This window comes from Uranotaenia lowii, chromosome 3 (assembly GCF_029784155.1).
Source record: "Uranotaenia lowii strain MFRU-FL chromosome 3, ASM2978415v1, whole genome shotgun sequence".
NCBI classification, from domain to species: Eukaryota; Metazoa; Arthropoda; class Insecta; order Diptera; family Culicidae; genus Uranotaenia; species Uranotaenia lowii.
In genome coordinates this window covers 132,822,563-132,840,447 of record NC_073693.1, presented here as the reverse complement: position 1 = coordinate 132,840,447, position 17,885 = coordinate 132,822,563, and the positions used below count along the sequence as shown (strand labels likewise).

Here is a 17,885-nt window from a genome sequence, read left to right as displayed (position 1 = left end):
TTGACTATTTTAAGATCAGCTCTGGAATTTCGCCTACTCAATTTTTCCTTTCTTTAGCATCAGCAAGCATTTTATTGGCATATAAAAACTTTTTATGTGGTTCAAAACATGTATGTATACTGTCTAAGAAGAATGCTTCCAAATTATTTATCAGTCATTTTTATATTTTCAAATTCATAACTGAAAACCAAAACCGCCATCTGCGAGAAAAAAATAAAACACCTCGTAAGCTTTACCACAGATGAAGCTTTACCTTGTCCAATACCCAGCGCGCATGCGTCAAAACGCGAAAAGTTCCAAAAAGTTTTCCCTGAATGGAAGCAAAAAATACGTTGCACCCATGTGAATACGTTGCTGCAGCTATCGAGTCGAGGGGCTTTCGGAAAGTTACAAATTCAAGAGAACTGATCCAAGTCTATGGGCATTCGATTTTTATTTCGCTGAAATTGATGCACGATTTGTATAGTTTCGGTGTAAAACACAACGAGCTTGGGTTCTTTGGTTCGATTTATACTGGGAGGGATGGGGTTGAAATATTTGATTTGTTATTTTCGATGTTCATATGCAATAGTCACGAGATCTATTCAGTGATTTTAAAATCGCCAAGAAACGGATGTCTACTATATTGGTTAGGTTGAAAATGTTCATGTAAATACAGCTGCAATTTAATTGTATGGTTTGTTCTCATATCAGTTTTTTCATTAGATTGTTTCTCTTCTTACCATCGTTGTAAATGATTTAACTTTTCATTGTGATTTTAATATTAAGACGAGAAAAATAAGGAATGCTCCATTTTTATATAATTGATGTTATCACATCTTTCCAGAGGCTTTCATACACTGTGAAACTGATAAAAACTATCAATACTCATAAGTCAGTTTGAAACCGATTTTTTTTTCTCTAAATACTAATGATGAAGTACGTTGTGCAAGTACAAAAAACACCAAGAACATGAATATCATCGGAGTAGTACTTTTCTTAAAAATATGTCAATCGTTTTTAAAACGGCGTCGTGGTTGCCTACATTCACTTTTAGCAGGGCACAAGGTTTTCCAAGCACATAAATGCGAACGAAGATACATTCGAGTATGGTTGCTTTTTTTTTGCGAGAGTGTCTGTTGTGTAATTTTCACCCATCAATAATGGGAAACTTTTTTAACCAAATCAGCACTGATATGGTGAGACATCTAAAGCAGCATTCAGGCCGAATCCGTGGCGAGCTCGGACGTCCTCGTAGCAATCGGATTCATCGGAACCGCCGCTTCATGGCCGCTGGAGCTCTTGGTCGTTCCCGTTGTGAAAGACGCGGTATTAACGGATGATTTCGAACGACTCGGTTCTTGATGACGCCCTATCCTGTCACGGAAAGGAAACGGGAGAGTTCAAATTTGAGAATTTATTTTCAAAATTACACTTCAGAGCAATTACCTCTTTACAACCAGCTGTCGAACTTTCTGTTTCCAGACGAATAGGAAGAATATGATCACTCCCAAAAGGCAGTTGCAAATATCTGCTAGATAGAAGAACCAGAGTTCGCTCTGGCTGGCCCAGGAAAGGATTTCAAACGTCCAGGTGATACCCATGACGACAAATAGCCGCAGATACAAGCTGAACCGATAACGATCCTTTTCGAATTTGCTGTGCCGCTTGGAATCATGTCGAAGAGCAGCTTCAGTTGCTCGCTGTATCCGGAAGATACGAAAAGCCGTCATTCCGAAAAAATACACATTACTTACAACCACTATACAAAGCGGAAAGTAGAAGTAAATGAATTCGATTGCCATATCCCCTAAAATACATAAAAAAACATCAATCATCTTGGTACAATCGCCTAAACCAAACCAACTACTCACTCTGAAGAAAACAGTTCAGCACATCCTCATTCTCGCCGAAACGGGGTTTAATGTGAAGCGGAACCGCGTCTAAATGTTCCACCATCAACGCTGCACCCGTGAAAAGCACCGGAACTCCCCAAGCATACAGCGAATAGTACAGAAATCGTCTTTTTTCATTCTTGATCAGAACTCCGCTGCTGAAGGTCCAGAAGATGTCGAAGCACATCACATTGAGCCAGAAGAAGCAAACCAGCAGCCAGAAGTACAGAGTGAATCCCTGTATCTTGCACCAACCGGAAGTGAGCCGGAAGTTCGTTAGCAACAACAGCACGTAGACGCAGAGAAGCGCAAACACGTGGCAGATCAACGATTTGCCGTGGATGTTCCGCAGTTCCGGAATGCAGATGTAGATGGCCAGCGTTACGATCAGGAACGGAATCGATACGAAGATACCTGGAACGAAAAAGTAGTAAGCCTCATATTCCTGGTACAGAGATACGATCCTGTAGTTTTTCAAAAGTTTTAAAGGTCATTGCATTTATGTTAAATGATAACATATATCAAACCTAATCCTTCCCAGATTTTTAAATTAGTTAGAGTTTGTGGAGTTCCATTTTGACACTTCTGACCCTCTCTTGTTTCTCTACTAAATTTTACACTATTTATAGTTTTGGCTACCTCGTAACCCAAATATGTTTTTTAGACAGAATTCATTTTTAAGTTATTCAAAGTCAAAAATATTTGCATATTGTCAAAGAAAGCTAAAGTTAGAAGCTCTACTTTGAAAGAAGTATTATTTTTTTTTTGTAATTTTGCTCGAGATCAAGACCATAAAAAATGTACGAAAGAGGTGTAAACCCGTAAATTTGAAACAATAAACCGTCAAAATTGTCCAATAACAATACAAAAACTACCCAATAAATGAGGAAATGGATTTCTAACATCATTTTCTTTCTCATAATTATCACCCAAATGCAAACAATCTCGCGTCAGCTTTTATCACGTCGTATGAAACAAAATGTAAACAAACTATTTAATTACAAAATTAAAACACAAAAACTTACATAAACAAGTCGCAACTTTTTTCCATTTCTAATGTTTGTTGTATTGTTTGTTGTTGTTATTTTTCGTCACCATGGTCGAGGCGTCGCGAGAAAATGGTAACCATGGCCCCATGGCATAGCACACTGATTAGTGGAAACATTTGGGCGCGTATTTCTCAACCAGGCATACTGGTAATGCACGTGGTGGCGCTATGAAGCCTAGATGTGATTTTCTCTTTTTGATTCCCAGCTCATTTTTACAGCACATATTAATGAATGGGGCCTTGAAGTGACCCAGATTGATATTTTGCCAAGCAAGTCAAAACCATTAATTAAATTTATACATTTTTAGCTAAAATCTGAATTAGAAAATTCATGGCATTCATTTTTTGAAATTTTTTGCCTTTGAGGGGTTTGCTTTTCGTTTCCATGGGCAAGGCGTTGCGAGCAAACGGCGTCGCAAGAGGGTAGTAACCAGAGCACACTGTTATACGATTGTTGGGAAAAGTTAATAATCAAGCGCCTGTTTCTTGACGATGTACCTGTATTTCTTATACACGTGGAGGCAATATGCAACCTGGAAGTGAATTTCTTCCTTTTGATTCCTTGCTTATTTGTACACAGCACATGGTACTGATTGATGCCTATATTTGACACATTGAACGATTTTCCAAAATAATACCATTTTTTGTTCGTATTAATATCGGTTGAACTGAAAGATTTATATACAATTTCTCCATCCATTTCGCCTAGCAGTTTAGTTTTAATTCATATTGATAACAGTAATATAAATAAAATGTTTTCTAGAGGTAGAATTGTTGAACATGTACAAATGTACTTAACTGAAGATTTATTAAGTGCCATTTAAATTTTAAAAAGAGCAAAAATCTTTTTACAATCAGCAGACACACGAACTGAGCAAGAGCCTTTTATTTAAAATAGATAAGATAGGACTGACGTTTGAAAGGTATCAGTGAAATAAACTGCTTTTAAATGACAAAAGGTGAGGGTATACATTTTTCGAAAGAATTTTCATATAAGGAACACTAGAGCATGTTCAAACGTTCATTTTTTCTCTGTGACAAACAAATTATAAATTTTGTCTTCTTCTAGAAATTGATAACTTGGGCCCAAATACACAACTGAAATGTATTTCGGAATGAAAGTGGAAATAATTCCGAAAAAAACATCGTACTGTTCGCCTACATACCAAATCAAGTACGTACTCAACATGAAAAGTGTATTTTTGTGTAACATCTTTAGGTTACATAAAGAAGACTTTTGATCCGCCTTTTTTTGAAAAGTGAGTTTTTTGAGAAAAATTTACTATACCCTTAAAGTGTTAAAAATAAAATTCCTCCTGTCAACTTACACGGCATTCATTAAAAGTGTAGTTACAAACATAAATTTATGCTGCAGGAATATTTCACACAGGAAGAGGTATTAAGTTCTTTTTAAAGTTTTTATTCTGACGCATCTGCTTTGCGTTTTCACTTGCCCCAACCTACGGGAACTTCAAATTTGTTTTTGCCAAAATTTTTAAATATTTTACTCTCAAATAGAGAACAAAAAACGCTGAGAAACTGATTTTTTTAATGATAATATTTTTCAAAGGGATATGACAGTTGAAATATGGTGAAATCCGTTTGAACTTGCCCCGGTATACCTTAATTGAAAACTAAGAATGACATAAAAAAGAAAAAAAAATATTAAAGGTTTTGAGTGATGTTTACATAAAAATTTCCAGAAAATAAAATTAGTGCATGAAACCATCGTAACCTGAACAGATTATTTCTTTTCGATCTATTCAATTTTTGAAAATCTGCTTTTCAATTAAATGTTATTGAACAGGTAAAGTCAGAAACGCAGATCACCATCACTAATCATCCGAAAATGTTGTAATCAGGGGTTTTAAAGGGACATACGTTCTTAACTACAAAAAAGATAAAATAGCTGTGATTCGGTCGAATAACAAGAAAATCAAGACATTTTTTACCTTTAAAAACAATCGTTTCCATGATTCATTGGGTAGATGCCTATATGAATTTAATCTGCATATTTTGCTTGAATAATTTATTTAAAAAAAAGTAATTTGCACTGTATAAAATAGTTTATTTTCATAGCATGACAAGTACTGTTTGGGTAAAATTCAAGTTGTAATGTATCATATGTCTAGAAGTTTGGCATATGGCGAAAAAAAAATTTAATATGATTTTTGTGGAAAAAGGATACTAATTCGAGCTGCTTTGAAAGGCAAGGATGGTGAAAAAAAGCTGTTTGAAAATAGTTATTAAACATTCTTTTCATCGTTTTTTTTTATTTCTATAGCTAATTTTTCAGCTCCAAAAAAATACCAAATATGCGAATCTTCATCTTTTAATTTAAAAATTTATGTAAACTTGAGCTGGATAAATTAGCCTATCTTCTTCAAGCAGTGGGGGATGGAATGAGAAAAGATATGTTTCCCATGTCAGTTTATTTTGGCATAAATAAAGAATTTATCATAAAAGGGACCATATTTCAAAAGAGGGCTTTTTTGCGTACGTATATTTGGTTTAACTCAAAAGTAAATGTAACAAATGTTTTTATGGAAGTTCATTACCTTCCCACTTTAGGATGAAATTTTGGCGTAATTTAAGTCATCATAAAGCTTTAAAAACGGAGTTCAAATTTCAGATTGAATATTTAGAATCGGATTCAGTTCATATAAAAGTTTCACAATCAAGATAAAATTATGAAGATAACCTTTTCGTTAAGGATTTTATAATGCAAGAGATCGCGTACTTATAGTTTTGCATGTTAGTTTTATTCCAAAATTATGAATTCTTCGATAAGTCGTGCTGAATTCATAAATCAGCTTAACATAACGAATTTTAAGTATAGTTTGATTTTAAAAAAATAAAAAACGAGATTTTTTTTTGCTTAAATTGTTTCAATAATGAAATTGATATTCGATGAAAAATGTTTCCTGTAGCCATCCTGTAAATCAAATTGCAGGAACTTCCATATTTCTGTGTATTGTTTATTATTTGCAGTTTTTCCAAAAAATGAATTTCAAACTTAAATCTAAAATTGGAATGAGCTTGCAAGAATCAGATTTGAACCTCAAAATTTTTATCTATTGCTTTCACCTTTGAAAATTTGATTTATTTTGAAGGTTACTTAAAAAACTTATACTATGTTCAAATGAAATAAACTACGTTCACGAGTCTTTTTGAGCAAATTAAAAAATGTAATTTTGTTTCTTATGAAATCAATATATAAATATAGCTTACCGTTTCACAGATCCGATTTTCAATTAAAGACTGTTTATGTAAAAAAAACTTCATACTAAATTATCAAAAAGTACCTTTCAAAATTCTATTTAATTTGTATTATTCAAACATTGTTCGAACAAAAATATTATAGTACAAAATTGGTCACCTAAACCCCTCCTCATTAGGCGCCCCTCTCATCTTTATACACGCAAAACACGTTTAATAAAAACTCGAAATTATATCGCATACGATACAAACAGTTCTTTTTCCAGCATCAATTTGCATGCTTCGGAAGCTTTTATTGGAATTCTGAAGCTCTTATTACAATGCATCAGGTATCCTGGCTGTATCTATTTTATCTAAAAACCTGGCAAATTCCGGGCATTTGATTTCAAAATGTCGATTAAAAATCCGGGTAATATCCGGACAAATTTGGTCAACACTCAGGAACTCCTTAACACAAATCAAGGAAAAAATAGTTGAAATGTTTTTTCATCAACAGTTTTTAAATCGTATTTTAGGCTTTCACTCGCCATGATTATTTTTATAAAGCTTGTTAAAAAAATCGTTTTTGACACGTGAATTAAAAATTTTACAACACAATTTGTTTTTTTTTGTTTTTTTGTCAAAAAAAGTGACTAGATCCGGGAAAAATCCGGGTTTTTTCCAATGTATTAAACATCCGGGCAAACCCGGATAAAACCGGGCAATCTGGTCACCTTTTGTTAGAAGCGCGCGCGAATATTTGAGTGCCAGAGCTGGAAAACAGAAAAAAGGTGAAGTCTGATTAAATCACCGGTCAGTGAGTAGATAATAAACTTTGTTTCTTTAATATAAACATTATAAAAAGTCTTGAAAAAAGTTTTTAATTGAACAGGTCCGCAAATTTCATCAAACTGAGAGAACATAAAACAATAGTTTTGTTAATTTTATTTTGTTCCGGCATAAATTTTTTTCTTAAACGATTACAACTCTTTTCGAAAACTGCTCAGTTTGTTGTCGAAAAGTAAAAAAATGCTGCTAAAACGCTGCAGCGAATTTCTATTTGCCTCACCCAGTTTGAGTGCAGTTGATTGACCGTTGTTTGTTTTGATGCAAAAAAAATAGGTTTACTGTTATTATTTCTTTCAAGACTCTAAATGGAGTTGTTGGCCTACTCTAGTGTCTTGAGATGAAAGTTGCATCAAAAGTTGAGCTTGACAATGGTATATGCATCGGTTATGTAAGCGGAACTTTCAGACAGCATTCAAAGCTTATTTACAAGTTTTCATGTTGAAGGTCATTACTTAAAATTTTAGAAAAATTTTATTTGAAAAGCTGAAAAAATTGAATGCGTTTTCATGTGCTATCATATGATTTGATTTCCGTTGAAAAATAACAATGATATGTAGCTTTGAAATAAAGTTTTATTTTATTCACAAAAAAAAACCAATCGAATCTAATTCGCAAAATAAAAATTTTTAAAATCTGAAAAAATACAATTTTGGGGAAGTTCTAAAGACCTCCAGCACAAATTGTCAGATTATAAAAAATCCCCTAATATCAAATATTACATGGTCGGGATTCGATCAGACCGAACTGAATTCCATCAGTAATTTTTCGAGACACTTTAACTTCATGTGCAAATAATTTCATGTTAAGACGAAATCTGTAATGTTTATGAACAAGAAACAGTAGTTTATAATTCAAGGACTTTATATCAGTCAATCCTATTTGCATTTTCGATTGGCAATATGAATTACACGCGTTTCAATTTTGGTTGTTTGAAAATTTTTGCATGGCGCTCAGTTCGGTCTGGTCGAAACCCGGCCACATATGCTTAAAATTTCCATTAAAATTTCGAAAAAAACGTCGCATTCTGAAAAATCGGAAAAATCCATAAAATTAAAACATCGATAAAATTTAATCTCAGAATACAAATTTTTAAACGTGTTTGATCATTTTTTTTTAAATTGTAATGGTATTTAGTTTTGCCAAAAAGCGAAATGAAAGTATTTTATACCAATTTGCGAAAATTTTCTTATAAACTAGATTTAAATCTGATAGAATTAAATGTGTGTCATTGTTTTGCTCGATCATCTTGACAACTTTTAATTGCGTATTCAAAATTTTACAGTTGTGTCATTTCATACTTTTTTAAAACTCAAGCAGTCGAAGGTCAAGAACAGCTTTCAAAATAAACTTTCATCCTGTGTGAGTTTACTACTATTTTCCTTACTAAGAATTCTCAGCTTATTCTCACGCAAGGTTATTTTTATCTTGGCTACAGTCTTATTATTATGCAAAATCAGGAAAAATACCCCATTTCAAAACGTGTTGTTGCGTTGGTGTTAAACCGAAAAGTGGGTAATACCTATAACATGTGGCACTCTGGACTCTTCCGTCATCGGGCAGTACATCAGCAGGGTGGTTTCGTTGCCTTCGCGCGGTGCCAGGCAGTAATCCTTGTGCGAAAGCAGAAACTCCCCCATATTCAGGACCGATCCACTCTGTGAGATTGTTGGGGTTTGTTGATGGTGGGAAAGAAGGAAGTCAATCAGCAATCATTATTAGCTCGCAATTGCAGATGACTACTTATGCACGCATGTCCTGCGAGTTGTGCAAGCACACACTGCACTGGTCGCATGCAACAGTAGACTGGGTCGATTTTTGGAAAACAATATTTTTATTTAGGTTTTGATATGGTTCCAGAGTATTTCGGTGGGACTGAGAAAGTCAGTTTTGGCTTACTTCAGTTATATTTTAAATGAAAGTATTCCTTCACAGAAAGGATAACTGTACTGTACAATAGAATGGAGTTGATTTGGGAACATTTTTTTTTAAATTTCTTAAACCCTGGGGTTCAAAAAGCTTCGTTTTGATTTTTTGCATAATTTTCAAGTAACGTTCACATGAGTAAATTTACAAAAGGTTTGTATGGGAAAATTGAATATTTTGTACTAAAAAATCAACATCATTTTTGTTTCTTCTGTGGAACCTAGCCTGCTTATGGTTTTGATGCCAATTTATAAATTATTTATCGTATCTTATTAAACAAAAAAGTTATTAGGTGTTGGATGTCTTTTGGCATTGATAAACAGTAAATTGAATTGGGATCGCTGCGCGGGCCAAGCGATGTATTTAATGACTACTTTTCACGCAATACTTCGCTAGGCACTCAGCAGTGATTTCAATTGAATTCATTGTTTTTCCATGCCAAAAGACATAACCGTGTTAATCGCTAATAACTTTTTTGGCAAATGAGATACGAAGTTACCGGCTTGAACCATTATCTATCAAGTTCGGATCCATTGAATAAAAAAATGATGTTGATTTTTCAGTACAAAATATTTAATTTTCCCATACAAACCTTAAAACACAGAGAACAGCCATACAAGCTAGCCCACGAAACATGTGTAAAATTTCCAACAATCGTTTTGAACACATTTTTGGTTTTTTGGCTGGGCCACCAGATGTCTCCAAACACACCAAATAGAAATGTAAAAACCAAACTTAGAAAAAATCAAAATTTTGGTCAGTTTTGAGTAGGTCGTATGAACTGTTTGGCATGTTTCAAGAATATTGCATTTAAAGTTTAATAACACTTTCTTCCGGTTGCATAATGGAAAAATATCTTAAAAGTTAATCGCTATTTCCTTTAAGCTAGAATTGCTAAATGTTGGACAATGGAATGAAAAATGATAAAGCTTAGATATTTTTAGAAATGGGACAGTTACTTTCTGTAAAGGAAATGAAGGTAATCTTATGATATTTCATGAAAAAATTGAAGAAAAAATTTATCGTTTTTTGTAAGAAAAAATTCTTCTTTATTCTTGGTTCTTCTCATCGGTCGGCGCACACTTGTTTCACATTGATCAGTTTTTTTAAACTTATACTTCGTCTAATCTGTATTTTAGGTGGCTACATCCTCCTCCTTCGATTTCTGATACTTTTCGGTCCAATACCGTTTCTTTTCTAAAAGAAACTGAGAGCAATTTAGTGGATACAACTGTTTCGAAATTCACAAATTCGATTATTTTTGAGTCACTTTGTTTAGCATTTTTAAAGGAATTGCTGCTGGACAAATCTGAAAATATCGAAGTAAAGAATCATGAGATTAAACTTAAAGTATAATCGGTAAGTATAGATCACAGGTTACGAAGAGTACATACAAGATTACTCTTTTCAGGCTTTTAAAAACAGCGAATGTTTTCGTTTTGAAAATTGTTGTTTTTTTCCACAGGAACAGAATTTTGGCAAATCATTGTGTTTTATACAAAATAACCAGAAAATACATACTTTAATATACTCGGGACCTTGCCACGAGCAGACATGGTATAGGATTCAAACGCTGAAATTCATTTAAAATAGGGTATTTCATAAGTTTTGTCGTTCATCAGAAATAATGTGCCCCGTAGCCTCAGTACCGGCTATACAGTTTACGAGCTCTGGAACTAGCAAAAAAATATTGTTTGAGGTTAGGTTTGAATGACTCATAATAAGGCAACACTTTCAGCATATCGAAGTAAAATTTGTTGGACATTTAAGCGATCTACACTTAGTTTTTCGCTTATTAAAAATTAAAAATGCTGGTATGAGACTTGACTTTCCTGATGACTATTAATCGTAGTTGCCGATCATGTGCTTTACTCCAAAGCTTGATTTGAACATTGTAGACATTTTTGACAGTGTTTTCATACTTTTCCACTACTAACACACAGTAATTTATAGAATAATCAACGGGTTTGTCAGCCATCAATTTTATTCTGATGGATTTTGAAGGAAACTGTGTAAAATTATTTTTTTCTTTTTCTCTTGCATCGTAAATATCTCAAAAAACGCGAACATTTTAAATTTTGAAAAAAAATATAGGTCGGGTAGTACTTTTTACAAGCAACAAAATGCTGTCAAAATTTTGTATTGCCGATAGTTGGCAAACGAGCTATTAGCAAAATAAAGTGTTTTCTATTTCTAAAAGAACTAAGCTTTACTTGAAAGCATCCCGATTTGACATATCTAGAATCAGTTCAGATGGATGAGACTGATCGTCAAGAATGTTCCTAATTGGCTGGATATGGCTGACTCGTCCTCTGACGACCGTTCAAGAAGTGCAAAAACTTATTGAAAAACGGTTACTTATTTCAACTGCCTCAGTAGTGCAAATATAAAGGAATTAATAAAAGTAAATCACTGGTGCTTTCTCTATGGTTTTTACTAATTGAATTTTATCGATGAGAGAAACAACTTTTTTATTTTTAAAGTTACGTATCGTAACACAAAACGGCAGACATCTGATGAAGTAAAAAGTAAACCGAAAAACCGAAAAAAAATTTAAAAAAAAGTTGTTTCGCTCACCGCGAAAAGTCAATAAGTAAAAACCGTATAGAAGAAAGGAAGTGAAATTCTGTCCAGTCAAAAGAAACACTTATTGCATTTATTAAGCAATAAAATGACCCGTCTATTCTAAAGCGCCATTAGTTCAATCATTTATAAGTTCATATACGATTACGCCTTTTCGAAAACTTGGCATTTGAAAATTTGATTTGTAGCATTGGAACAGCGCAATAGATGGCACTGTTTCAAGTCAATTTTCAACGTATTTTTTGAATGTCAGCATTTGAAATTTTACACACTTTTTTAAAGATTTTTTGTGCGAGCTTGTACGTCTGTTCTCTGTGTTTAAAGTTCAAACTTACTCATTTTAACGTTACATGAAAATTCTGCAAAAAATCATGGATGAGTTTTGAACTAAAATGAAGCTTTCAAGACCCCCGGGTTTGCTAAATTAAAAAATGACCCCAAATCGGCTCAGTCTACTGCAATGTGTCGCGGATTAACACCTGGGATAGCACCTACCGTTGCCGATGCTCGTTGAGAGTTTTAAAAAATCGACTTTTGAGCTCATTAAGGAATCTCTCGATTAAAATGTCATTTTATAAATGAAAATAAAACACTTTTTGTTGAATGGCAGAAAATTCAACAAAAAAAATTCATTTACATATATTTTTTTCTGAGCTTCTTCATACCAGCGAAGGTTAACACGATAAAATTTTAATTACTCTTTTCCCATTCAGCAAGTACACTCTCGGAAAACCTTATATTTTAAATAAGTTTATGATATTAATTGCTATGAATTAAGAACTGATTCAAAACTTTGTTTTATTTTATTTTTCTGTTATATTTTTTGAAAAGTGATTCGAAAATATCCTGTTAATTTATTCAGTTCTGAATTCTGGATTTATCATTGTTCAATGTGTAAGAAGAATTTAAATGCTAAATCTAAATTCAACTCTATAATAAAATAATGAAATATGATATATAGTTCCTGAGGTTTTGGAAAGCTACTTAAATCTGGATTTGCTTTTGAATTTAAAACTCTCGTCATAGATTTTTTAGTTTATTTAATCTGAAACGTATTTAATAAAATTTAAACCCTTCGTTTCGAATAGTTAAAACTTTCAGCAAAGAGTGTATGCTTTAAATGAAAAATCGTTTTGAATTCCTTGAAAGACACATTATTCTAGGCTTGCCAGATAGTTTTAAAAAAAGCGGGACATTTCGAGAAAAACACGTCATTGATTGAAACTAAAGTTAAATTAATTATGAAAACATTATGTAAGCATTTCAGGCGGTTTTTCTTGTTTTAAAAAATGTCAAGATATTTTCTTGATTCTAAGCATACATGTGATTGAATGCCATCACAAAATAATTGCTTAGGTAAGGTTCTCATTAGGCAACCCAGCTAACATTTTAAAAAAATAAATCAATTTTGTCTTTATACATATTAAATTCATACATATGTACATCAATCTAGCTGTACGAAATTAATAGCGCTCAGGGATGAAGAGATAGACGTTTGATGTCTTCAGCAACATTGTTCAGTTTTACATGGAGCATATTCTAGTATCAAAAAATTTAACAGATTAGTTTCATTATTTTTTTTGGAGTTTAAATGTTTTTTAATAAAACAAAACATATAAAAGAAAACTGCAACACTTTATTAATAAATTAAATGTTATCAACGTTTTTTTACTATAAGTGGAATAGGTATTTTTTTTTTATAAAATGTGTATTTTCAATCATTCAAATCTCTACTAGTTCCACCGATTTCCCCGCTAACTTCTAATGGAAATGGTTCCGCTTATCATCAAAAATAATCACAAAAAATGAGATGTTGCGAAAATGTGCACTTTTCGATTAACGAACCTCCCAAAATTGCCAATAAAATACACTAAATGCTTTCTATAGGGCTTCAGCAAGTTCTAAACCCACCATAATGTATGAGACAATTATAGATCGTGGCTTGTTACAACTTTGTTTCAAAGACAGCGAACCATTTTATCCAATCTACAACGTGTCAGGTTCATAAAACTATTTTTTCAAGAGATTTTTTTTTACTTTGAATGTAACTCCTGAGGGTGATGTGATAAGACTTTGATATATTTAACAAAACTTTGTATTTTGATCAGATAAACAACTTTGTCGAAGACATCAAAGCCCTTATTTGAAAAACAAAAAAGTTAGCATTTTTATCTCGCTATTGGTGGACTCCTCGGCAAAAATTTTGATACTAGAAAAGGCTCCATGTAAAACTGAACAATGTTGCTGAAGAAATCAAATGTCTATCTCTTCATCCCTGAGCGTTATTAGTTTCGTACAGCTAGATTGATGTTCTGCACCACTGTGCAATGTAGGTATTCACTGCTATTTTATGGAATGTTCTTTAGCTTGAAATTTCTGGTTTGTGAAAAGAGTTTCAATATTTTTAAAAGCATATTTTGTTTTCACTCAAAAAGTCGCATAAGCTTCGTTTCAAGATTGAGAAGATTTCAAAGTAATAAAAATGAAATGAACCATTCCCCAGAAGCCATTTTAATGCGAAATCTAGTTAGAGGAGGAACGAGCTATATGCGCCTATTAAGCAGAATACTGATTTTATCAAATATTACATCGAATATGTGTACAAAAACTATATACACATGAGCAGACATCTGTTTTCTATTCATTTTAGTGATTTTTTTTTGTTGAAATATCCTTCCGTTTTTGAGAAATTGATTTTATCATAACTGTTGTCAAAATTGCAGAACCTCAAACCGCGCGGGCTAAACGCGCCTATTTATGTTTTAGGTAAAATGTCTGTTTTTTTGGCAATACTTTCGTATAATTTCATTGAAAATGCTAGAAACGGGTAGCTTTCATACGACAAAACTGAAGTTTTATAAAAATCTATGTCTTTTATAACATTATGGAATAAACGAAATTTAGGATTGCCATAGAATGGAGGAATTTCATTCCTAAGATAAATTTTATCAAATCTAGTTTGAGATCTTTGATTTGCTCTTAATATATTAATTAGAGCTTAGATTTGAAGTTTTAATGATAAAAATCGTATATTTATTCTATTTAACCTGTTATTTTAAGATAGTGGCATTTTACAATCATGATGGGGGCATACAAAAACACTCTCTCATTCCACTTTCCCATCATTATGAAACCATCATAAAAGCTAAAATTTGTTTTACCTCTAAGGTTCATTTGAATAAGAAACAAAAACCACCCAAATTTTTGTTTTGAGCTTCTTTACGTATAATTTTTAAAAGTCAAAATATTACATCAAAAGGTATCAAGACCTTGTATGAATTTTCAAATTTTTTGAGTTGGTTTATCCATAAAATTCTTTCTTGCCTTATGTTCAAAGCGTATCACCCTCAAAATGCATTGATTTGATATGTTTTCTTGTCAGCCATTTCGCCAAACGGCCGTAGGCGCATTTAACCCGATAGGCCCCTTTAGGAAACCTTTCCCCTAATCCATTGTGGTCTGCATCGAGGCAGCTAAGCAGTTGCAATTGCCCAGAAATGCCGTATTTGGCGCGTTGTCAAATAGCATAAGGAAACCGGAGTGATTATATTTAGGAGCGATTGCTTCGATCGGATTAAAGATTCCTTCTGTCCTGTCCTACACGAACATTTTTAAAAATCATTAACCCGAGAATATCGTTTTCCAACTAAATAGGGTTCATACCTTATCTCAAAACGGACTCAAACCTGGGTAGAGTTTTGACCGAAGGATCTTTGCTGTCCTGAACTGAACTTCATCGGATATTTGGTATGCGCGTATATTCAAGCGAAGGTCTGTGGATCCTCCCAACAAAGTATGGATTCTCTGAAAGCCTCTATTTCTGAAGCATGGACTTCAATGTCAGATGCTTATATTGCAAAGGTGTGCTCCCGATTCAGATCTCACCTGGATAGTGTTGTGGAGAACGAAAGTTAAATAAAACAGCGAGTGATCGTTTCTTAATATGTTTATCTACATGCCTGAGTAAATAAAAAGATTTTTAAATACTGTCAACATCAAGAAAAGTGTTTTCGAACCTGGATGACAGATTTTCGCATTTTTTAATGGGTTATCTATGCAAATATGCATAGATTTTTTTAAGATCATAGCCTCTTATCAATCAGTCATAGCAGAAACTTTTTGAATAGTGGATTGATAAGATGATATATTAATTGATGATATTCATTCTGATAAGGAAGATTAGGAGAATTTCATATTTGTTCTTGCCAAATTTAGAATCTAAAACTCAAACTACAGAACCTGCCCAAGTAACACCGATTATTTTGTTGAGAGTCTTGTTGAGAGCCTCTTATGAAACCTCAACTTGGTCTAGTAGCCTGCTTTAAAACTTTAAAAGTTACATGAGCTGTGGACCTATAGAATCGGGGGAAAAAATCATTCTGATCGAAGATCAGCAACCTTGAGCAAAATTAGGTGTTATTTTGTCCTAAAAGTCTGCTCGGGCTCGCATTTCACCACGGTAGCTCGTAAAACACTTGTGATAACAATCTTAAACTGCCGTTGTTTGAAGCGGTATTTCGACAATTACTCATAGCTTCGTGATAACCGAAACATTTCGAAAAAGCAAATTTAGCTTTCTTACTTGAACGATTTCCTTTTTTAGGCTCACTAGCCTCAACCTAATTAGGCAGATAAATCGCTTTGTTTTGATAAATTTACAGATTTCATTTTCGTTTCTTCAGAAAAAGATGATAACAGTGGGAAGCACTGGTTTTCAGTATATTAAACTTAAAATCTACCGCTCGTGTCAGTTTGTTCAGGATGGATAATTTATTTTGGGGATACATGAAAAAAAGCTCAAAAATGAATTTTTTTTAATTTCTTAATTTTGATTGTTAACCGTTTTAAAATTTAAAAGTCTGGACTACATAAATTTACATTGATATCCCTTAGGGTTATAGATTTTGCGAACGATCTTAAGAATTTTCCATCTTTCCATTCCGTTTGAATTAATTTTTAAACTTCTGAAACTTGATACAGTTAACTTATTTACATTTTTTCCAAAAATCAACCCAGTTTAACAAAAAACGAAGCTCTTACATCATCCACCAGCCAATCATCATATTCTTCGTCAATTAGCTCACTGCACGGTCTCTGGTCCACATATCCGAAGGTAGAGTTTTCCAGTAAATCGGTCACTCGGGTTCCATTTCCATCGTTAACTTTTGCCAACACCTTAAACTCGCTACCATTGGCGGAAGCTGGCTGACAGACGGGTGGTCCACTTCCGATATAAAACCACTGGCCCAGAGGGCAACACAATCGGACACAGTTGGTCAAATGGCATACACAACCCCTATAATGGGCCGGAACATCCACCTGCTGCTCGTTTCCCAGACCCTCGAAGGCATAATTAACGAGAGCGTAATCCTTCGGTGAGTACCGGATGCCCCGGTGAAAAATATTCTCTTGACCATCCCGAACGCCACTACTTATGTTGATTGAATCGCGGAATTCACAGGGCAGCCCATCCCAGAACCAGCCATTGACATCGCCCGGCAAGCTGAGCCAAACTGTGACTAAACCGACTAGAGCAACTGATAAGGGCGCCCGTACGCGAAAGGTGTTTATCTTCTCCGTCATGGTGTATCACTGCTAGCTGGATTGGAACCAATTTCAAGTTAAGCACTTTGTCATAAAAATCAACACCGGTTCATATGTTTGTAGGACTAGGCCTCGGTATCGACGACTGATATGCACGTTTGCACGGCTCGAAAGCCACTGCACGTTTTCTTCGTCTTCCTGATGATGGTGACCAGGGCTGGTCGATTCTGTACAAGAAACGCGCGAAATGCATAGATTGGTCGTTGTCGGCTCAATGATGACGACAACCGAGTAAGGAAAGATTGGATTGGCGATGCCATTGGCGTCAGGTGTGGATTTTGTTCATTGTTGTTGTTATTGATTGCTTTCCTTTATTGGAAAATTTGCTAGGAGTTTATTTTCAAAGATCTTTTTTTTAAGTTCATTGGCGAAATACTTGATTCTGTGTCTTGAATTTCTTGGACATTCTTTTTGAATATCGTGGGGTTAATTGTGAGAAAAAAAGTTTTAGCAATGAAATTTTACATAAATGATAAATTTTCCGTACACCACAACAGCCTCAAATCAGACTGTACTCCAATAATGAACTTCCTTGAAGGTGGAATTATCGGTATAAGATTTTATGTCGGGCTGGCTTTAACAAGCTTTATAATCCACATAGATCCAAACAAAAAATAAAAACTAGAGAATTGGATCGAAATTGTACTTTAACCCTTCAAAGCTGTTAGCAAAATATCTGTTTCAGGAAATTTTTTCCTGTGGTTTGTTGACGTTCCCCCGACCATAAATGTAGACCATTTTGGTAGATATTATGTTCATTGTGTAGACTATTTATTATAATTTCTTAACACTTTAAAAATTAAAAT

General features: G+C 33.7%; 1 protein-coding gene across 5 annotated transcripts in view; it reads right to left on the bottom strand.

Annotated features, from left to right (window-relative positions):
• Positions 1 to 424: 424 nt before the first annotated feature.
• The window catches only part of LOC129754654 (G-protein coupled receptor Mth2-like), a 143,940-nt gene continuing 126,479 nt past the window's right edge, over positions 425 to 17,885 (bottom strand). For 3 of the 5 annotated variants that reach the window (XM_055750832.1, XM_055750833.1, XM_055750830.1), the window contains exons 3-5: positions 1,854 to 2,288; positions 1,429 to 1,789; positions 425 to 1,356 (exon numbers count right to left, since the gene is read on the bottom strand). In XM_055750832.1, the coding sequence (XP_055606807.1) occupies positions 1,200 to 1,356; positions 1,429 to 1,789; positions 1,854 to 2,288 (953 nt within the window). In that variant the 3' untranslated portion in view covers positions 425 to 1,199. Of the gene's footprint in view, positions 1,357 to 1,428; positions 1,790 to 1,853; positions 2,289 to 8,488; positions 8,625 to 16,515; positions 17,262 to 17,885 lie in introns of those variants that run through there. The other 2 variants (XM_055750831.1, XM_055750834.1) reach the window with 2 other exon arrangements.